The sequence below is a fragment of the Chelon labrosus genome, assembly GCF_963514085.1.
Source record: "Chelon labrosus genome assembly, chromosome: 4".
In the NCBI taxonomy this organism is placed as follows: domain Eukaryota; kingdom Metazoa; phylum Chordata; class Actinopteri; order Mugiliformes; family Mugilidae; genus Chelon; species Chelon labrosus.
This window is the reverse complement of record NC_140340.1, coordinates 5,241,891-5,265,156: the sequence shown is the minus strand read 5'-3', so window position 1 is coordinate 5,265,156 and position 23,266 is coordinate 5,241,891. Positions and strand designations below refer to the sequence as shown.

At 44.2% G+C, this 23,266-nt stretch overlaps 2 protein-coding genes across 2 annotated transcripts; both read left to right on the top strand.

The window, feature by feature from the left end:
- Positions 1 to 360: 360 nt before the first annotated feature.
- ube2v1 (ubiquitin-conjugating enzyme E2 variant 1) lies at positions 361 to 5,071 on the top strand. Its single transcript, XM_084543149.1, has 4 exons — positions 361 to 444; positions 1,768 to 1,916; positions 4,121 to 4,246; positions 4,617 to 5,071. The coding sequence occupies exons 1-4, from the start codon at positions 423 to 425 to the stop codon at positions 4,761 to 4,763; spliced, it is 444 nt and encodes a 147-aa protein (XP_084399275.1). The 5' UTR covers positions 361 to 422; the 3' UTR covers positions 4,764 to 5,071.
- A 14,881-nt stretch (positions 5,072 to 19,952) lies between these two features.
- LOC311487361 (transcriptional repressor scratch 1-like) lies at positions 19,953 to 22,638 on the top strand (the record flags this gene model as incomplete). The annotated part of the gene is made up of 2 exons (XM_084543616.1): positions 19,953 to 20,118; positions 21,824 to 22,638. The coding sequence occupies 2 exons, from the start codon at positions 19,953 to 19,955 to the stop codon at positions 22,636 to 22,638; spliced, it is 981 nt and encodes a 326-aa protein (XP_084399742.1).
- Between the last annotated feature and the right edge of the window lie 628 nt (positions 22,639 to 23,266).

Sequence of the window (23,266 nt, the reverse complement as noted above, 5' to 3'; positions counted from 1 at the left end):
AGTACTAATAATCTATCTATAAAACACACCTTTTCATCCTTCTTCTTCTTCTTCTTCTTCTTCTTCTTCTTCTTCTTCTTCTTCTTCTTCTTCTTCTTCTGCATGGCAGTATTTAGATTATTAATGCAATACCCACGCTGTCCAGTAGGTGGCGGCGTTGCATCAGCATTAAGCATCAACGCACCAGAGATGGGTGCCGTTCGCATATCATCGATTAAGTCGACATTAAATACTTTATCTTGACAGCTTTACGCGTTACAATGCATGAACTGGCCTCTTTAAAGCATAAACCGGCTGCATGGGCAAAAAAATAACATATCAATAAATACTTTTTCCTGGTTACGACTGTAGTTACGACAGACACTTGCGAGCGAGCGAGAGAGAACGTCGTACGTGCGCGCTTCCGGTCTCACTGGACAAAGATGGCGGCCGCCGCCGGATCAGGTAAGCCGACTTTACCGACAGTTTACACAGTATGTTGTCGTTTTTTTTTGTTTTTGTTTATTTTTTTGTAAGAGGTCAGAATCACAGAGTAGCGCATTGGCCGCACAGTAGGATAAATACGTATTTTGTAGATCTAAGCTTGAGTGTGACTGTAGTGGTAGCCTGGGTGAAAGAAAATTCTAGCACGAAAGCTGCTAGCTAGCTGAATGGCTAGCTTAGCTGGCCCACAGTCTTTAAGCAGCAGCAGCAGCAGCAGCAGCGATCTGCGTCCTTAAAGACTGTGCTGTATCTTTGTGTAGCTTACACTTTAGAGAAAACATTATGTTTATTATTAAACCTGCTTCGTGGCTCACATTTGCCAGGGTTTACTTGTGGCTCAGTTTGCTCGCGAGGCGGCGACGCCCGTGCCTTGATGGTGTGTTGCTGAATCAATTGTTTGCACAGACAGCGTTAGCTAGCATCTCAACCTTGTTCTGCTTGTTCTGTTGACTCATAATAAAAACGAAGCACAGTATTATTACTCACCTCGGGGTTTTCACAACTCTAAAACATAATATTGCTGGTTAGTAAATGCCTGAATGTGTCCTGAGTCACGTACAGTTGAATACAGTAGAGCAAAGAGCAAACAACTTTGGCTAGCGTAGTTCCTCTAAAGCTACAACTTCGTTAAAACCAATGATGTTTATATGAGATTTATGCTGCCATAAAATAAGGCGCAGGTCTATATCAAAGTGATATTGACAAAGGCTTTGATTCTGCCTGAGTTTAAACCCAGTTTAGTCGTCTGAAATACTAATCTTGTGTGATCAGTTTCTTTTAAAATGTTTCTGCATGTGTGTTTGACAGTTAAAGTCGTACAGGTTCATAGATGTCAGTCTAGTATGCTCAAGGTAGAATATCTGCAGTAGGAAACTGTAATTTCTCGAAAAGTAGTAAAAAAATCTGCGGCAGCTTAGAAGAAGTCTTGTCACAAAGATAACAGACACACTTTGATTTCCTTCTCTATCATCACACTCGGTCTCACAATTACACATGCCGTACACAGACAGTGATTAAAGTCTCCCTCTTGTAAACGTTTGTGTTGCCTTAATGTCATGAAAACAATAACACAACAAGCCTTCACAATCAACCCCACATGTGTAATTTGTAATGTGGTTGCATATGTGGACAAATAGTTATTGTGAAGTGCAAACACAGTGTTGTGTTGTAAATAAATAAATTACTGACAGACGACTTGTTCTCGGCCAAATGATTCAGTGTGAATTGTAATTTATCTTTTGTCCTTGTGTGTGTGTGTGTGTGTGTGCGTGTGTGTGTCCGAAGGCGTCGTAGTTCCGCGCAGCTTTCGGCTGCTGGAGGAACTGGAGGAAGGTCAGAAGGGAGGTGGAGACGGTACAGTGAGCTGGGGCCTCGCAGATGACGACGACATGTTGCTAACTCACTGGAATGGCATGATCATCGGCCCCGCCAAGGTGAGACACCTCCAGGGCCCAAATTACTTGAATGCGTAATACTGCTCTTCAGTCGCCGAGCAGGCTTTCTGCGTTACATTAGATGTTCCCTGTAAACCACCAGAGGCCATCTAACACTTACCAGTCAGGATCATTCAGAGCCGACAAAGAAGAAACACAAGGTGTGCTCCCTCATGTTGAAACGTGGGTTTGCCCCTAAAGGCTTTTTTTTTTAAAGTTTGCATCCACGCCCACTGTGTGGTTCACCTTATCCTCTTGGTCCTAACCAGACCTTGAATCAGCAGCTGACCTGGGCAATCCGATCGCCAGCTTTTAGTGCCTGTGTTCACACTTGAATTAAAATGTGGCTCTCTACTAGGGCTGAATGATTTGGGAAAATAATCAAATTGTGATTTTTTTTCCCCCAACATTGCGATTTCAATTTAATATGCGATTTTTTTTTATTTTATCCTCTTTTTTTCCCCAACAAAACATAGTGTAAAATGTTCTTTCCCATAGGCTGGGCCTATTTGTTAGAATTAAATTAAAAGATGTATGACTTGAAATATAGTACATTTTAATTTAGCGGCTCATTACAGAAACATCTGTGGCTTTGACACTGTGCATTTAAAGGGAAACTACTGTTTTTTACAACCTGGACCTTATTTCTAGCATAAAATATCGTTGTTTACTCACCAATATCACTTTTGTTTCATTTGCACTTGTTCAGGAGATAATAGGTCAGCGTATATCCATATAGCAGGAGTGGTCAGGGCATCGAAACGCAGCCTCTAAATAACACATTATCTGCCGTCAAACTCGTTCATTCCGCCAATACTTTGTTATGATCCACTAGTGCTATTCCCCGTTGAGTCCGGAGCATTGTTCCGGAGTTACGTGTCTTCTGACCTCTGAGCGGCGCGTGCACCCGCTACGATCGGCTTGTTTAGCAGTAATTTGCTACTGCTATGGTTCATCCACAACCTCAGAGTCGGACAAATATTCAGCCATGTTGCAAAAAACTAGCAGCAGCAAATTACAGGTAAACAAGCCGAGCGCTGCTCAGAGATGACATCATCCAGGTCAGAAGCTTATCATCCGCGTCGCTCGCGTCATGTGACCACCTTGTAATCGCGCAAGCTGTGGTTAGCAAATCGCGTTTTATCATAGCGCGATATTATCGCAAATGCAATTAATCGTTCAGCCCTACTCTCTACCACAATTTTAGAACCACCAACAGTGCTGTTTTAATTTGTGTGTGTCCTGACTTTGGCTTCACACGTAAAGTTATTATGTATGGATCTCCACCCTGACGTTAGTTAGAGCTGCACAAAACCCAGATTATAACTGGAAGTTTCCATGTGCACTGTGATCTCTAGCAGTAAAGGTTAATAAAGATATCGTGATTGACGAAGTACTAAACCACATGTGGCTCATATACATGAACATGATCAGATTAATAATTAAACACATGCTTATACGTTATTTAAGGATTTTCATTTGTTAATTGTTGTTTAGATTTATTTATTATTTACATAGTTAACAGCAGCAAGGACAGAATATTATATATAGGAGCTCATTACTAATGGACAGACATCAGACAGTTTCAGGTGATCATTTATAACAGCGGTTGTGTTTTTGTTTTATTTTCTTATGAATGAATGAGACAAAACTCTGCTGATGCAAGAGCACCCCTGTTGAGTGTAGGCAGTCTTTATTGTGGCCCAGGACGCCTTGTGTTTTCACACTGCCAAAGGAATGCAGACAAATGCACCCCAGACCAAATCCAAATGTGGTCAGAGAAATCTCTGGTTGTGTTCACACCCAGACTTTAAGATGGATGGATGTTAATGCAAGGTCTGAACGGGGGCCACAGAGAATTGTGGCGATTTATCACTTCCTTGTCTGGCTCTGGAAAAAACTAGTTTCTGTTGTGGCAGGGGTAGCGTAGTACGGTGTGTTCCCCAAGGTGACCAGGGGTGTTACAGCTGTCTCTGTGGACAGGTGACGTGAAGATAACATTACCTGAGTTGACGACAACTTGTTAATCTGTCTAAAACAAAATAAACAGATGTTTAACCCTAAACAGTTGAATTTCTATTTAAAATATCCAGTCCATGTAGTGACACCAGATAGATTCAGGTTGGGCGCTCTACTGTAATACACACCACACACCTGTATCTGAATTCACTGGACTTTCATTGCTTTGGTCTCTTTGATTGCAGACTGTCTATGAAGGCAGGATATACAGTCTGAAGATAGACTGTGGGCCCAGATACCCAGAGCACCCCCCTCATGTCCGCTTTGTGAACAAGATCAACTTAAGCGGTGTGAACAGTTCAAATGGTGCGGTGAGTATCTGCTCTTTTCTGCATGGAGGGACATTCTACGTTAAATCAGTAATGTGTTATTTCTATAGATGTTGATTACCTAAATACGTGTGGACTGTGTCCTTATTCATTCCCAATCACGGCGGTGGTCCCAGTGGCCAACAGAGCAGCTCACGCATTTCATCAGGGAACAGCAGTCTCTGTATTTTATACTATTAGTGGGTTTTATCAGTTTCTTGGTTTAGAGAGCAGTGTGACGTCACTGTGGATCAGTGGACTCTAAAATTACGTATTCTGTTTTGGGTTTGTTTTTCTGATAATGACTTCTGTCTTTAGTTTGAGCTCATTACATTGCTCACTGGGGCTCACACACCTGCTCCTTTCCATTCAGGTGGACATAAAGTCAGTGACATCGCTCTCACGGTGGAAGAACTCCTACAACATCCGAATGGTGCTGCAGGAGCTCAGACAGCACATGATGATGAAAGAGAACAACAGGCTCTCCCAGCCGCCTGAAGGCCAGGTGTACAACACCTGAGGCTCCTGCTGCTTTCTCTCCCTGTCACACACGCACACACATACACCCACAAACACACACACACACGACGTCTCACACACGACGTCTCACTCACACACACACACACACACGACTCTTGTCACTTTCAAACTACACAGCTGTCATGTTATCCAAGACTCTTGTCTCCTACTTCCTCCTTCGTGAGCCTTCCATTGGGCAGAGAGAAGGATGCACAGGTGAACCTGACCTCCTCACCCGGTGCCCAGTCATCCCATCATAAAGAATACTGTACATCTTACTATTATTATGTTATTTTTTATTATCTTTGTGTTCAACATTCACATTGTGAAATAACAAATGACCTGATTGAGTGTACCAAATTATATATGTGTGTGTTCTGGGTTTATTCACAAGTAGTGACACAAGTTTTTTTGGTTTTATTTTTTTTTGGTTTGTTTTTTTGGGGGGAGGGATGGGGGGGCGGGTTTGAATCGACTCACTGAAACTCAGAAAAACAAATCCACTTCAGTAACCCTGAATAAAATACTGCTGTTCGGGATGACTCAAAGAGTTCAGTGTAATCTTACTGTATGCTGAAGATTTTCCTCGCTCAGAAAAAAAAAAAAAAAGTTCCCCTTTGTTTGGGCTCCCAGGCTGCATTGGTCTCACATTCCCCAGCTTCCACAAAATCCCGACGATGTGAATTTGGGGGCCTTCCAGTACAAAGGAATAAACTGCTACTAGACATTCAGCGACGTATCTATCAGCAGGGCTCTGCTGACTTATCACTCAATGTTCTCAGACTTGTCTTCTGTGTGCCATGTGGTTCATAGCACTGTGTGATGATTGATTATTGGCAGCCAGGAGGAAGGAGGGACGGAGGGGAGGGGCTGAACTGAACTGTGTGGGGAGGGGGAAGCTACAGGTCCTTTTTACTTCTTTCTTTGTTGGGAACATAATTAGTGTGCTTGGCCTTTTCAGCATCACCACTGTACTGTGGCCTGTGTGGAACAGGAGGAGCTGTGATTTCTGTGATCTTTTATTATTTTATTTTTTTGGATTCTCGTTTTGGTTTCTTTCGTCTCTGGGCTGACCTGTGTATACTCCGTTGACTCGTCTCTTCTCTCATACAGCGAATGCCCACTGAATGCAATGTATGGCTTTGGATGTTTATTTTATAACGGGTTGAATCTAATCAGGGTGATGGTGACCTGTTGCATGGTTTTATTTGAATTAAACGTTATTACTTTTGCACCTGTTGGGCTCATCTTTTTCTCCGAACTCATTTCCATAAATTGTATTCTAGTGGCACAACCTCTGCTGCACAAACAGCGGATAAACATCTATAAATGTAATTGGTCTGACATAAATCAAGCTTTATTGACATACATACAACTGCAATGTAGACAGAATGAAATGGCATTTCAGTTAAGTAAGTTTAATAAGTGAAAGACTCAGTTAAAATAAGTTAAAAGACTTATTAAGTAAAGCGCACAGTGTCCTTCCTGGATCAGGTCAGCTGTTCAGCAGCTTGATTCTTTTAACAGAAGCTTTTGATGCTCTGGTACCGTTTTAACTGATATTAAACTGATGAGATGAAACTAGAAAGTTAGCTTTCCACCTTAAAATCTTTGTGGTTCTTGTCCAAACCTACCAGGGCATGGTCAATTGGGAAAAATTATATCAGTTAAGCTGCTCGCCAGTATTATTTCACAGCAGGAAAAAAAAAGAAAAGCAAAGGTTAGTTTAAGAAATTTATGTGATACAGATTTATCTGATCCACACAACTTTAACAGTCTTTACAGATTTTGAAAAGACTAGGAGTACACACTAACAGACTGGCTTCAGCAGGTTTTTGTCTGACAACTGCTGAAAGACTGGGGATCACACACTTAACAACTACACCTAATGAGGAATCACAGATTACAAGATTTGTCAAACCAACTAAAACCAAATGAACCCTGCAAACTATCGCGGGGGCAACAGCCACAACTCGATAGAGCTCTCCTCGCTTTGTCGCCACTCTCGCTCTAGCCATCGTTGTTTGGATATTCTCTCTACTTCCTGTCGTCTTCTGACGCCATTTCCTGTGTCCCACAACTATTATTCATTGGTTGTGTTTGCAGTTGGGTCAGGACACATTTCACTTTTAGGATAACTTTGTACTATGCAGCAATAACTGCTTTCATTATTTGTGGTTAACAGTGTAATTAATAAGATTAAACCCCTAGCTGTTTTTTTACCACTTATTATTCAGATATGACAAATTTCCTCACTTTATCAACACTATCACAGGATGTGGTCCTGTGTGTGTCCTCATGAGTTGATTTTCTCCCCCATCCACTCGTTTAACAATAGTGCCCCATTCTGTTTTTATTTTTTCCAACATATATAGTGAGCCTGGAAGAGCATGCTTGTTATTTACACCTGCATGTCTTGTATAAGTTTCAGAGGAACACTTTGCAGATTAATTCCTGTGCCTGAGAACACCCTGCTCCGTGTGATCACATTTGTATAGATGCATCAGTGGTGAAAGTAGGCCGCAGGGCTGAGCTGGAGGCCACTGTTGGCCGACACTGCGCACTCGTCGTCCATCTTACCGGCCTGACAGCAAGATGCTTCTCCAAGGGTAGCCAGACGCAGCATCCTCATGCAGCAGCTGTTGTTTCCTCAGTGTGCTGCAGGGACGCAGGACAAAGAGACCTGACACGTGACCCGAGCCTCGGGGAGAAAACATTGATGAATCAATCCCGGTGGAGGAGGCAGCTGGGTGCCAACCACTCACTAACACGGCAACTAGATGCAATAATGTATGAAACTAAACAAGTTCCTGAATGTGATAGAAGAAATTCTAAATCGGACAATGACAGGTAAAGAGATAAAACAAGGTGCTTCATAGGGATGGTATTAAAAAAAAATTCTTTAATGATGCTGTTAAGCTTTTTTCAGCCCTAATGTGAGCTCAGTGGGTGTGTGTACACTGATCAGACACAACATTATGACCACTAACTGGAGAAGTGAATAACATCGACCATCTTGAGACAATTCAGTGTTCTGCTGGGAAACTTCTGGACCTGGCATTCATTGGTGTGGATGTTACTTAGACCTGTAGCACCCACCTAGACCAGACCAGGCACCCCCACCCCATAGCAATGACACTCTTTGATGGAAGCAGCCATCCCCAGCAGAAATGACACTCCTTGAAATTCTGTAGGAACAACTCCAAAAAACATGAAGAACAGTACAAGGTGTTGACCTGGCCTCCAAACTCACTAGATCCCAAACTGACACTACAGGACACCCTCAGAAGGCCCATGTCCATTCTCTGATGCGTCACAACTGTTCTGGAGGCACAAAGGTGGTCATAATGTTATGCCTGATCGGCGTATGTGGAGAGGCCCTCAATCACTCTGATTGCATCTGCTGTGAAGGACAAGCTCTCCATCAGTCCAACTCTATCAAAAAGTGAAAGAGAAGACATCACGGTGACCCACTCAGTCAACATAATTATATGTGAGCAGCTGACATTCACCCTTGGGACCATCTGATACACTTACCAAGGACTAACCAAGAACTAACAAGCTCATTTATAAAAACTTTGCAACCAGTGGTTCCCTTCTGTCTGTGGACACACCGCCTACAACCACGCTATTATTCAGGGATATTTAGCGAGAAAAATCGGTGAATTGCATCGGTTTTTAATTCAGTACAAAGCATTTCTTTGCACATAATAATACTAGGTTAACAGTAATCTAGTCTACATGAAACAAATTCAGATTTTGAGACATGATTTTAACCCAGAGATTCCTCACAATAGTACTGGAGGCCAAGGTAATATGGCCCAGAGAAACTTTATGATTAAATGTGAATATCAGCGATGTTTCAGGCCAAATACAGTGACTTCTGTTTTAGACGTTTAGAAGAAGAAAGTTGCACATCATCCAAGCCTTTATGCTGATTTGTTTTGTCTGGCCTCCTGAATGAATTGCATGTATACTCTGAAAAGTATTGACCCTAGCACAGAACCCTGAGGAACTCCATAACTTGATTTTGTTCAAGGAAAAACAGGAATCAGTCTGACAGATGCAGTTCCTTTACTCTTGATCACACTTTCAAGTTTCTGTTGTAAAATACTGTGATCAATAGTGTCAAGATCTAAGAGGACAAGTATGGAAGCTGCAGTGCTATCAAAAAGATCATCAATGTATGCAAGAGTAAAGTTTTATAGCTTTCCTCATTTGTGCTGTCGTATGGCTCTGAAGTGTGTAAATAATGTAAGAATTATTCCCTTAGATTTAGTTACAGCATAAGCCTGTTGTGTGTTTAAAAGAAATTTCATAAATTCATAACTATTAAGAAATGGTCATAATGGTTTGAATTTAGATAGAACCTTTTGCGTGCTTTCAAATGAGTTGTTTTTTAGGTCAAGTTTAGAATTATTACGTTTTTAGATTTATACAATTGCTGCATGTCCTCATCCTCAGCCTGTGCTTCAAAGAATGCGATAGTTAACATGGCCGGGCGGCTTTGAGTGATTTAAAATAGCCTTCTGAGTTCAATAACACAAGCACAAAAACTACAGAAGAGACAAGTTTCATATACATAGGCCAATAATGGGAAAATGGCTGATTTTAGTGGAGAACTGGGAAGTGAAGGCATCTGAAATGACAGCGACTTAGTCGCTTACAAAATAAAACAGGAAATCCTGTTGCCAGACACCACAGGACACCCTCAGAAGGCCCATGTCTATTCTCTGATGAGTCACAACTGTTTTGGAGGCACAAGGGAGGTGGTCATAATGTTAAGCCAGATCGGTGTATTTTGCTGACCTAAAATAGTCCACATTTACGTGAAAGTGTGACGGATTTTCCATGTGATCTCAGACTTTTAATTAACTCAACACAGAAGGTACAGATATTTACCATCCAAACATTCATCCATCCATCTTGGATAATGGACAGATAATGGACAAGCTTTTTCTGAGCCACCACTTGTTCAGCATGTCAGTTATGAGTCACAGGGAGGTCAGTAGTGAAAATGCAGAGATACCAGTTTTTCCACTAGACATGAATGCAGCGAAACCACAAGACGGGTTTCTTTGTCCAACTGTGAACAGGAAGACCACTGTTCTTGTATAAACTACAGACTATTAGTGGTGAAGCAGAAAGGAAAAGTTTGACCGTGTTCCCACAGTTGGTCGCGATCATTCACATGTGATTACTTGCATTCACACACCATCTTGATAATTTACTCCGCTGGACTGATTGCACTCCATTTGATGCATTCACATGTAAAGCACAGGACGTGGTAGAGGTGGTAGAGGTGGACTGGGGGTGCAGACCAGTTGTGGGAGGTGTCAGATGGTCACTGACACATAACACTCCCACATCCATTCTCCTGCGTGACCCTGTGTGTGTTCAGGCCCGAGCAGAGCGGTGTGGAGAAGCCCATCTGCTCTCTCTCTTTCTCTCTCTCACACACACACACTGATTTTGCCAATTAGCTAAATGAGACAGATTTTAACTGAGTGTGATTTGCACTTTTTATGGTGAGCACATGTTCTGATACTCAGAGTAAACACAGGGGATTTTATACACAGATGCCTTCATGTTATTCATTTTTCAAACCATTTCACACAGTTCTGTTGTTGTAGACTTGTTCCAAAAACATTGAGTACACTTGTGTTATGTTTGATAAGAGTACTTTAATACAAGTAATCATTTTACTAGAAACTATCACCAATCACCTCGAGAATGCATAAAAGTACAACAATCTTTTAGTAAGGTGTACTCAATCTTCTGGGACATCAGTCTTTTTCTGATGGGGACTTAGATTGTACATATTTTGTCTGATGGCTTGCAGCCAACCAACATATGACAATGAGGAAGAAGAAGAGTAGAAGAAATAGTCAATCTTTTCTTCTTTAATGCACCAAGCTGTGGAGAGGCTTAAAGCAAACAGGAACGGCTATTGATGCATTTATGTCATAACGCATAACGCCTCATCTTGTTCTGCAGGTATGTGCTCACCTTTTAAATCCATTATGTGGTATCTGGTGCTGGAGTATGCAAACCTACACCGATCAGCCACAACATTATGACCACTAACAGGAGAAGTAAGTAACATGGACCATCTTGTGACAATTCAACATTCTGCTGTGAAACGTTTGGACCTGGCATTCTTTGGTGTGGATGTTACTTCGACATGTAGCACCCACCTAGATCAGACCAGGCACCCCCACCCCATAGCAATGACACTCCTTGATGGCAGCAGCCATCCCCAGCAGGATGCAGCCTGACACAGACACAAAAACACTTTAGAAACAACTAAAATAAAAACATGAAGAACAGCACAAGGTGTTGACCTGGCCTCCAAATTCACTAGATCCTAAACTGATCAAGCATCATACTCCCCTCAACCCAAAGCACTTTACTTAAAAAAACAGGCAAAGTGCAAAAAGGAACAGTAGAGCAGACTAGGAAAAGACTAGAAAACTGAGACATGAAGTTGGAAGACAAACTGGCAAAAGGAGAAAGAAACACAGACTAAGTACAAGTGGAACAATGAGACACAGGTGAGATACATCAGGGCGGGGAAGTGAAGACATCTGGAATGACAGAGAGAGTTAGTAACTTACAAAATAAAACAGGAAATGTCCATAGGACCCAAAGGTCCCCCCACTAACAACATTCTATTGCCAGACACCACAGGACACCCTCAGAAGGTCCATGTCCATTCTCTGATGAGTCAAGACTGTTTTGGAGGCGCAAAGGAGACCTACACAATATTGGGAAGTCTCCACATCTCATGGATGAGGTAAAAGTCCTCGCTTCACAGTTTAGCTGCAAGTGATCTTTAACAACAGGGAGGAAGAGGTTAAACCTTGGTGAGGTGAAAGTAGCACAGCTCATCAACCGAGCTGCTCAGACCGGGTTAGCAGGCTGTGACTCTGCTGAGATTTAAAGTTGAACCATTGTGTTTAAAGGATTTGTGAGGACACACACCTCACACCTGACATCATGAACATTGGGCAACCTGACTGAGAACAGTCGTTTGTTGAGATTGTTACGTTGGTGTGTGTGTGTGTGAACACTTGGCAAAATGCAGTTAGACAAGTACCGTTCTCCTGGCAACGACCAAACCCAGATTCATCCATCAGATTGCCAGATGGAGAAGCGTGATTCATCACTCCAGATAACACATCTTCAGTGCTCTAGAGTCCAGTGGCAGCGTGCTTTACACCACTGCATCCAATGCTTTGCATTGCACTTGGTGATGTATGGCTTGGATGCAGCTGCTCGGCCATGGAAACCTATTCCATGAAGCTCTCTACACTGTTCTTGGGCTAATCTGAAGGCCACATGAAGTTTGGAGGGCTGTAGTGATTGACTCTGCAGAAAGTTGGTGACCTCTGGGCACTATGTCCCTCAACATCCACTGACCTGTGTCAGAAAATATTACTCTAAAATCTCATCATCCGGTATCGAAGCTAGAAAGATTTCATAAAGGTGTCAATGACAAAATTCGAGCATACAAACAGGACATTTTTAAAACATTGCATCCAACATTACAAAAGTATCTTTGTGCAAAGATAAATGGGGAAAATCCACCCTAATACGTTTCGGTGATTGGAAAAATACTGCTCTGTTTAGATGTGATTTTACGTGTCCCACCACTTCGTGGCTGAGTTGCTGTCGTTCCCAAACGCTTCCACTTTGTTATGATAACACTGACAGTTGACTGTACAATATTTAGTAGCGAGGAAATTTCATGACTGGACTTGTTGCACAGGTGGCATCCTATCACAGTACCACGCTGAAAATCACTGAGCTCCTGAGAGTGACAAATGTTTGTAGAAGCTTTCACAAATGTTTGTAGAAGCAGTCTGCATGCCAAGGTGCTTGATTTTATACACCTGTGGCCATGGGAGTGATTGGAATTTAATTATTTAGCGTGACTTTTACAGATACTTTACAAATGAGGCAAATCTTAAAGAAAAAGACACTTGTTTTATATATATATAAAAAAAAGCATGTCCTTCTGCTCTCTAATGTTCTAAATGTGCTTAGCAGTGTCGAGTGGGACATGGAGAGTCATGTGGGTGGGGGTCACTGAGGCTGTTAATTTCTCTCAAGGAGTGACAGGGTGTCTACAGCCTCTTGTGGCCTGGGCCGGCATAGTCTGGCCCTGCGTGGTTCTGCAGAGATGACTGTAAGGTGACGGAATGTATCCCCCCCCCCGCCCAAAACCCCCACCTCCCCCTTATCCTGCAACTTTCCACGTCATCCCCTCACACCCTCACAGTCATGTTGAAACCCCAGCAGATGGCTGGGAGACAAAGGGAGTGTGAGGGTGAAAGGCCTCCACCTCCCGAACACCCCCACTCTCCACTTCACTTTGCCTAGTGAGCCCCCTCAACCCCCCCCTTGTCAAACAAGGAACAGGCAGTCTGTTTCTGTAGGGTTACAGCTTGAACCCATTGAAATGCCTTCCTCACCCCTTATCCCCATTCCCACCTCCAATGACAAACATGCATTCACTCCTCCACCCACGTGCCTCTCACTCAAGACAGACCTGCACACTTCCAGCCCTTGTGCTCATGCAGATGTGGTGATTTAACCTCAATTCCTCACTCGAGCAAAGCGAGCTCCTTTAAATCTGGGACATTAGCCTAAATGCTTCCTGGTGTCCTTTACTAGGCAAGAGCTTCCATTCGGGGCCCCCGCAGCAGGTAATTCTCTGTTTGACAGTGCAATTGAACTGGCCGGCACTCAAGGGCTATTTGGCGAACAGCCATTTAGTGTAAGTGCTCTCAAGGCTGCAAATGACACTTGTAGAGACAATGTCACCCCCAATGACACCATCAGTTGATTGTGTATTGAACAGAAATGGCAGAGCATGGACTCCCCCGTGCCCCCCGGCCAGAAATATGCAGCATTATGGCAAGAGCGGGTGTCCAGAGGGGGAAAAAAATGAATTCACGTGGGTGCTGTGGAGGTCTCTGTCAATACCAGGTGCCAAGGACACAAGGACACACACCGAGGTGATAAACCCACTCATTTTACTAATGTGTGCGGCATGGTCATTTTTTACTGTAGATGAGTGCACTTTCTACGGAAATATTCTCCACATGCCAAGACCCGTGCACAGATTGACTCAGGGGTAAGTGGGTATAGGATAAATATGTTGTGTATGGACATGCACTTGGCAGTCCCACTTGGTCCTCTAAGTGGAATGGCGTGAGCTCGGATATACGTGGAGTCAGATGTCAGACCATTTGTGGGGTGTCCCCGGCCTGCATGTGGTCAGTATTTATCAAAAGTGGTTTAAGGAAGGAACAACCGGCGACAGGGCTCATTGATGCACGTGGGGAGCAAGTCATGGCGATGTGGTCCGAACCAACAAATGAGCTACTTCAGCTACAATGGCAGAAGAAGATGGTGCTGGTTCTGATAGAAACGAGTCAGAATACACAGTGGATCTCAGTTTGTGGCATATGGGGCTGCAGACCAGTCAGGATGTCCATGCTGGTCCATCGCAGACAGCGTCAACAATGGGCCTTGTGAGCATCAGAACTGGACCACGGAGCAATGGAAGGAGGTGACCCAGTCTGATGAATCATGTTTACTTTTACATCGCGTGGATGGTCCCTTACCTGGGGAACACATGGCACCAAGATGCACTATGGGAAGAAGGCAAGCCGGTGGAGGAAGTGTTCCGATCCATCCATGTACCATGTACCTAAGCATTGTTGCAGACCATGTACACCCTTTCATGGAAACAATGGCCTCTTCCAGCAGGATAATGCACCCTGCCACATGGTTCAGGACTGGTTTTGAGGAGCAACAAAAACAAATTTAAGGTGGTGAGTTGGCGTCCAAATTCGCCAGATATCACCGAAATGCGACTTTCAAGTCCCTGGTGGTCTAGTGGTTAGGATTCGGCGCTCTCACCGCCGCGGCCCGGGTTCGATTCCCGGTCAGGGAACATACTTTTTTTTTCCCCCGGGCCTAGAGACTGCACCCCACTGCTCCAGCCGTGCATACTATGAACAAATGGATGGGTCAAACAGCAGGAACATCATTTCCCTTTAAGGATCAATTATTATTATTAAACTAGTCTAAATCTATGGAGGGACCAACTCGCAACTTAAAGGACTTAAATGATCTGTTCGTCTTGGTGCCACATACCATAGCACAACTTCAGGGGGTCTAGTGGAGTCTATGCCTCGACGGGTCAGGGCTGTTTTTTTGCAGCAAAAAAGGGGACCAGCACAACATTAGGAAGGTGGTTATAAGATGAGATAAGTATGCAAATCTAAATAAGTAAACAAATTCCACATGAAAAGTATAAATAAATAAGTTAGTACATTAGTGCTTTATTGACTCATTGCACTTACAAGGTCAACTATCACAGGCAGTTGACTGTGGATTAGTGTTAGACTGAGAGTATCTAATAGTAATCTCTTCAGAATCACAGACATCCAAAAGTAAAAAAGAAAAATCATTCCTCAATAAGAGGATCAATCTCATGTGAGCTCAAAGCCAGGATCTGGACTGTGTGGCTTAGCACAAAGACTGGAAGCAGAAAGAAAAACATATATTCAGACTGTCTGAGAGCACGTCTGATTATTAAAAACTGGAAGGATAGTGGAGAACCATGGCATCAGGGTAAGAAGAGAGGCAGATGAAGTGATGCACCCATCATGCCTAGTGTCTACTGTACAAGCCTGTGGGGGCAGTGCTATGATCTGGGGTTGCTGCAGTTGCTCAGGTCTAGGTTCAGCAACATTATGTGTCCAAAGAATGAGGTCAGCTGACTACCTGAATATACTGAATGACCAGGTTATTCCATCAATGGATCATATTCCAAGATGACAATGTCAGGATTCATGGGGCTCAGATTGTGAAAGAGTGGTTCAGGGAGCATGAGACATCATTTTCACACATGGATTGGCCACCACAGAGTCCAGACCTTAACCCCATTGAGAATCTTTGGGATGTGCTGGAGAAGGCTTTGTGCAGTGGTCAGACTCTCCCATCATCAATACGAGATCTTGGTGAAAAATTAATGTAACACTGGATGGAAATAAATCTGGTGATATTGGAGAAGCTTATTGAAACAATGCCACAGAGAATGTGTGCTGTAATCAAAGCTAAAGAAGGTCCAATGAAATATTAGAGTGTGACCTTTTTTGTTTATTGGTGGCGACTTTTCTTTTGTATTTTCTGTTGGTCTGCAGATTATCTATCCATTACCCCCCAACGAGTCGTCCCAACCAGGTTTGGGAAAAGATCACAGCACCTTTGTTGTTTATCTTAACGTTCACATGTGTCTGGATTATGGAGATCTGACATGTTGACAGTTTCTCTTAAAACGGAAAAGTCCAGCCAAAAAATGTCACACCATTTTTGTAAAATTAGATTCATATTAAACCCAAACACACCTGTTGTTTCATTATCAACCCCATAACCTCATCTGCCATCAGGCGTGTCCTCACGCTCTGCGTCCGTGTTTCCCCTTCATCGCCCCGGTTTTCCCATTTTATAACAGCAGCTGTAGCTCGCTCATTGCCTCTCCCCGGAGACTGAAGTCAACCAGAGCAGAGGCCAGTGACATGCATGATTGATGACCCCCAGAATGGAAAAGAGAGAGACGGACAGATTCCTTTTATCAGGATTGAGCTCTAACTAGATTAAAAGGCAGTTGTACAACGCCTCCTCCTCTCCCCCCTTTTTTGTATTTGGCATTCCCCGTCACTCACCTCACCTGAGTTCTCTCTTTTCTCTGGTCATCTCCACTGTGCGAGACTTTAACCAGTCACTTTCAAATTGACTTGAGGTGCTTTGTCATTTGACAAATCTCAGCGGAGCTTTCCTAACACCATTTTGTGCAAAGCTGTTTGGTTTGGAGGAAAGAAAAAGAAGAAGGAAAAAAAAAAAGATGAAAGGTGTTGGAACACAAATCACAAGTTGCCCTCTCGAGCTAACCACAATCAACCCCTGAAAAAACATGCAGAGTGAAGAGGGGAAATTCTCATTTTCCCCACTCAGTAAAGTGCTGATTAAAAGAAAAGAGACAATCACTCTCATTCATGGGCGCGCAGCTGCCTCATTGTCAGACGGCGGAGTGGGAGATTTTTGTGGAGGTGCTGAAAAGACGCCTCGGTGAAAGGAACCCTGCGTTTGTCTTTCAGGCCTCTCCCTAATGACTGGATGTGATTAACACAAATTATCTCACTCATCACAGCTCAACAGGCTCACGCACAGACACAGACGCCGAGTGCTTTCTCTGCAGCGACTTTTCATGTGAGCATGTGTTTATTCAGAGACATCAGTCGGTATCATGTACGCAAGGACTGGAAAGACTTTCAGCAGGAATATTTAGTTCCTGGCTGGGTCTATTTGTGACTGAGTGGCAGATCCGCCGAACACAGATGACTTTAGTCAACTATGGCAATAGTAAGTAAAGTTCAGAAAGCACCAGCACAGACAAAAATCGATCAGCCACAACATTAAAACCACTGGCAGGAGAAGTGAATAACATCGACCATCTTGTGACAGTTCAATGTTCTGCTGGGAAACTTTTAGACCTGGCATTCATCGGTGTGGATGTTACTTAGACATGTAGCACCCACCTAGACCAGACCAGACACCCCCACCCCATAGCAATGACACTCCTTGATAGCAGCAGCCATCCCCAGCAGGATGCAACCACAAAAACGCTTTAGGAACAACTCAAAAAAACATGAAGAACAGCACAAGGTGTTGACCTGGCCTCCAAATTCACTAGATCCCAAACTGATCAAGTATCTGTGGGATGATCCACAGAGGCCCCTCCCCTCAACCCATCGGACCCAAAGGCCCGCACTGTTACGAGGTACTGGTAAAATGAATCAATACTTTCATTATACCCTTGGACCAGAGATTATTTCTCTGGTCTGTAAACATGTCCAAATGTCATGAGGACCTGAATAAAAATCCCCCCTCGTCAACATCTGCCTGTGAGATTATATATTTTATATCACGCTGTCATGCTGAACCCGTGGAGCCATCTGTCAGCGGGCCGTCCAGCCTGCTCTTAAGCTGTTGCTGTATCCACGGCCAACCAAATGTGACCCGGTGACTCCGCAGGCACCCGGAGGTCAGCCTGCCATCAGCCGACATGTCGGAAGTTACCGTGGGGGCCTTTTTATCCTGATGAAGGGTTTTATGGTTGTATAGAGGGCTGGGGGAGAGGTGGGGGGGTCTTCAGAGACACCTAAAACTGCCATGCATAGGATGGAGATGATTGAGATGATCTAACGACACGGAAATGGAAGCAATCAGTGAAATGTGCTAATAAGTTTTTATCTTATTTAGTTTTATTAGGTTTTATTCCAGATTTTCATCCTCAGATTTCACAGTGTCATCCAGACACGTGAACTTAAACGATACGCATGATATATCAGGAGGTCAGTGGACACTCTTTTATGATTTATTTAATTAAAAATGAATAAAATATTCAATATAACGTCCTTTCCTTTCCATTTTCTCCAAGAAAATACACATTTCTTTTGCAATTTTGATTTAAATTGATTTTATTATTTTTTTTTTTTATTCCACTTGTTGTTGTGAGATTCTTTGTATTCATTAAATATGACCAGGCCTAGCTACCATGTGTTGCTGTAGGCATCTAGCACTGTACGCTATAATTTCCTACCAAACTGGCAGTGGTGGAGTTGCATTATACAGTATTTAATGCAAAAAGGAGCTCACAGCCTCTCTCTGGCCTTGGGCGGGTATAAAACAAACTCTGGCATCAGTTTTGTTGTCGAGGTCATTGTTAATATTACTGCCCCCTATAATACCAACACAGATTATAGCCTCGGCAGTGCTGTGAACTCAAACTTATCCCAGAAAAGCTGTATTGGATTGTATGAGAGTGCAATGAAAATGTCATTTCTGCAATACCTGTGCTTTTTAAAAGGCATCCAGTTCAATCCAACTTTATTTAAATATAAAAAAATAACCATAAAGCATGAGTAAAAAGAGAACAGCAGCCATAAACAATTAAAAACAATAAAATAAGATAAAGTCTTAAAGGGTGTCAAAGGCAAAGGAGACAAGAAGTGACTTAAAGACAGACATAACCCCCTCTCTTATTCTTATTCTCCTCACATCTTACTGAAAGTAGTACTTTACAGTCTTTTATAATTATAATAATGATCATGTTGGTGACTATAACAGGTCCTGAGGATCCACAAAAGCATCTATAGACAGAAATGACCTCAGTTTACAATCAAAACACAACCACAGCCTTATTCGTACGTCACAGGCGGAGTCAAAGCTTGCAACAACTTCCCAGTTTTTCCTGATTTCCAGCCTGAGGCCATGCCCTTGGGTTTTTTTTAACGTGTAAGAATGAGACGGACGGATGTGATGCTGGTGAAACATTTGAGGCCGCGGTGATGTCGCAGGACAGGGGTGTATGTACAGGGCAGCGTAAATCGTGTTAACTACTTCATTGAAAGACAATGGAGGACAAGGTGTTGTGTGTGTAGTGTCACGCACATGCTTCTGCACCACTATTGTCTGCTCTCGCTGCCGGGGAGAAGGGAAAGAGTAAAAGGAGGAGGAGGAGGAGGGGGGAAGAGGAGGAGGAGGAGGAGGAGGAGGAGGAGGAGGTGGTTGGATGTGTGTGTGTGTGTGCGTGTGTGCGTGTGTGCGTGCATGCGGGGAGAAGCAGACGGCTTGTGGTAATTTGATGTGTGTCCCCGGGGATATTTGATGGATTAATGCTAAGCAGCTCCCTCTTCCAAAGCACCACCTGATCTTTGGGGCTTGTGCCCCACATATAAAAGGCTGCACTAGTGCTGAGCTCAGCTAGTTCAGCAGACATCTCTCTCTCTCTGTCTCTCCCTCTCTCTCTCTTTCTCTCTCTCTCTCTCTCTCTCTGCTTCTGTCTCTCTCTTACCACTTTTTGTCTTCCTCTCCATCTTCTCTGCTCTCTTCTCTCTGCTGCTTTTTCTTTTCCTCCTTTCTGGCTTTAAACTGTTTCCAGGGCGGATTTTTTCCTCCTTTTCCAAGCCTCATCTGTTTGGAGAAGGAGGCCAAGAACGGCACCTGGAAACTCTTGATTTTCTTTTTGTTTTTGTTTTTTTGTCTTTTACCAGTGTTTACATTTTTTCTATGAGGCTTTAGATCAGGGAAATTAAATCAGGGATAAAAAATGCCACGCTCCTTTTTGGTGAAGCAGCCGAAGGTTCACGATTTCTCGTCTTCCGGCTACCACCATCAGTACCAGCAGCAGCAGCAGCACTGGGACGACTCTTACACTGTGACACATGCCATCACTGAGTCGGCCACCAACTTGGCGGTGCGTCTGACTGAGAACGGTGAGTGGGAATTATTATTTTCCTGCATGTATTTCCGCCACAATTTCGGTTTTGCAGATTGTTTTTATGTAGGGTTTTCCCTCCCTGAAAAGGGGTGGCACAAAATTCTAAAATGCCAAACAGAGAATCATGTTGTAGGGTTCGTGCAGTTGTGTTTGCTGCTAAATCTCTCTTAGACACCCCCCTAAATCCCCACAGACACAGCCAACCCCCCCTCCTTCCCGTATGCCCCAGGACTTTTGTTTTCTAACTCGGTTGATGCTAAATAGTATTCAGGTCACGCTGGTTCAATCGGCTTAATACTCAAACGTGAATGAGATATATCTGGGCAGGAATTAGGCCTTAAAATCTGATGCAAGCTTTTCTCGGCTCCGTCCAGAAAGAAGGGAGAGAAAAAAAAACACTCAGGAGAAAACCACACGGGACGGTGCTGTCCTTAGACGGCGTCTTTGCCCTTGAGTTTCTCCCGTTATCATCCCGCCTCCTCCACATCCATCCTTCTTCCATCTCTCCCTCTCCATCTGATCCTGCAGGATGTCAGATAGCCACGGGGAGTAGGATTGCAGCAACTCAATCCATATGTGGAGCGGTGAGAGGTTGTGGAACGGGGGTTTTTAGGAGGATGGGTATTGACTGGAAAATAGAGAGAGCTGCAGGTAATTCGATAAAGTGCAACATGAGCAGGAGACCGGGCAGACAGTAGAGCTCGCCTGCCTCCGTGGGATTTCTCACAGGACAGCCCTGCAACAACAGAAAACGACGTAATGCAATGTGCGCGTGTTGGGGAAATATCCAAAGAAATGTGTGCACTGTGCAGATTTAGCCCACGAGCCCCCTCACCCACCCTCCCCCCTCCACCACTAGCAGCAGCAGCGGCAGCAGCAGCAGCAGCAGCATCACGGATCCTGTGTTTTGAGTTGAATCATTTGTCCCCCAGATTTAAGATGCCAGCTGTCTGCTCCCCTTTGTGCTCCAGTGTGTTTGTGCGTGCGGAGGGCAATATACCACTGACTGCTGTGAAGATCAGACCCCCCCTGCCGCCCCCCCCCCCCCCCCCCCCCCACCCACCCACCCTCCAGCATGCATTCTCCCCGGCCCTCCCTTTTCCTCTTTGCCAAACCGCAACCTCCCACCTGTCACTCAATCTCCCCATTACCATACTCATGAACACTCTCAAAAACGCCACAGATGGGGAATGATCTGATTAAAATGATGTAGTGATTGAAGGGATTTCACTGCTGAGACGCTCTGTTTTGAGCTTCCCCCTGCCTCCCCCTGCCTCCCCCCGCCTCCCCTTGCACCCCCTTCTTCTTCCATCACAGATTTAGACGCGTCACCGCTGTCGCTTTGAGGCGCCGACAGGTGAATCGATCACCCTCGGTGGCTCTGTTGCTCAGTGTCAGCACATTATGTTTAATTTATATTCAGCCTTTGTGGTTTTCCGTTTTGATAGCACTTGTTTGAGCCGGTGGGGGTATCGACTGGGGCGCAACCGAGCACCAAATGCTCATTAATATTTCATTCCCGAAGCTTGCAGAACCTTGAACGAACAAAAAGCTTCCTGTTCAGGTTCAATATTGATTAAGAGTTTGTCTAAGAAGGCACTTTTCACCAGAGATTATTCAGATTACTCTCCGCTCATTCATTCCGAATGAAAATAAGTCTTTTCCACGTGTGTTAATTAAATTTCTTTATTCCTTCCCAGGCTACATCCATGATTACATCATCCCCTCAGTGTTGCAGAGCACAAAGGGCCCAGGTCATGAGCAGATTGGTGTCCCCTCAGGGCCCCTGTACTCCCCCGGGGGCAGCAGTGGAGATGAGTTCTCCGACCATGACATGGAGAATCCGGACAGCCCCGTCTCCAGTGCCACAGTCGAGTCCGACAGTAGCGGCCCCGAGCTGGAGACGTGCACCATCAACGCCTTCCTCGTCTCTGACGGCCGGTCCCACCGGAGGCCCCGCAAGAGGTGTCCTCACAAGGGAGGCAGCCATTCAGACAGCAGCAGCAGCGAGGGCGTCCTCTCGGCGGACTGCAGCCCCGTCAAAGAGAAATCCAAAGGGCGCTACAAGTGCGGCGAGTGCGGCAAGTCTTACGCCACGTCCTCCAATCTGAGCAGACACAAGCAGACCCACCGCAGCCTGGACAGCCAGCAGGCCAGGAAGTGCCCCACCTGCCACAAGGTGTACGTGTCAATGCCGGCGCTGGCCATGCACATGCTGACCCACGACCTGAAGCACGAGTGCGCGGTGTGCGGCAAGGCCTTCAGCCGGCCCTGGCTCCTGCAGGGCCACATGAGGTCGCACACCGGAGAGAAGCCCTTCGCCTGCGCCCACTGCGGCAAGGCCTTCGCTGACCGCTCCAACCTGCGCGCCCACATGCAAACGCACTCCGCCTTTAAGCACTACAACTGCAAGCGCTGCCACAAAAGCTTCGCCCTCAAGTCCTACCTGAACAAGCACTACGAGTCGGCCTGCTTCAAAGGGGACGCAGAGGACGAATGTAGCTCTGAGGACTGAAAGGGAAATACTCACCGTTTTCTTTCTTGTTTAGACACTTTTTTTTATTAGTTCACACGTCAAAGTCAGAGAAAAGCTTTGCAGCTTCTCCGGCTCGTCACATGCATGTCTCCTTCCCTTGCCTTTTTGATATAAGCAATAACCTCACTTCAAATTCTTCAGGAATCATTATGTAGATAAACGAATCAAAAAAAAAAGGAAAAAATCTGTGTTGATCACAATTGTAAAATATTTTATATTCTTTTTTTATAAATTGAACCGCAATAATTTACATTAAGTATTATTTTATATGGCAGCTTGCTCTTAATTTACCTCAAAGCATTGTTGTTAGCGACATAACGAATAATTTATTAACTTATTTAACTATTTATTTGCCAATCTGAAGATTATTTATTTATTATTGGTTGATGTATTTTTGCATTTGACATGGATTTATTAGAAGCCATGACTTTGGATTTGTTGAGAACAAATGTTGACGCGCTATATTTCTCTGTCTGATCGATTTGATGACATTAAAAAAGAAAAAAAAGAAAATGAACTGAAATGCGGCTGAAATTCCCTTTTACAACATCACACTGTTATATGAGCGGCTTCGCATAATTTGCAGTGAAATATGAGGCGAAAGTGA

Bases quoted from the DNA above. Each gene is read 5' to 3' on its own strand.
- ube2v1 (XM_084543149.1), top strand. From the start codon at position 423: ATGGCGGCCGCCGCCGGATCAG. The intron at 1,917-4,120 runs GTGAGACACCTC...CTTTGATTGCAG, and splicing joins TGATCATCGGCCCCGCCAAG to ACTGTCTATGAAGGCAGGAT. The intron at 4,247-4,616 runs GTGAGTATCTGC...CTTTCCATTCAG, and splicing joins TGAACAGTTCAAATGGTGCG to GTGGACATAAAGTCAGTGAC.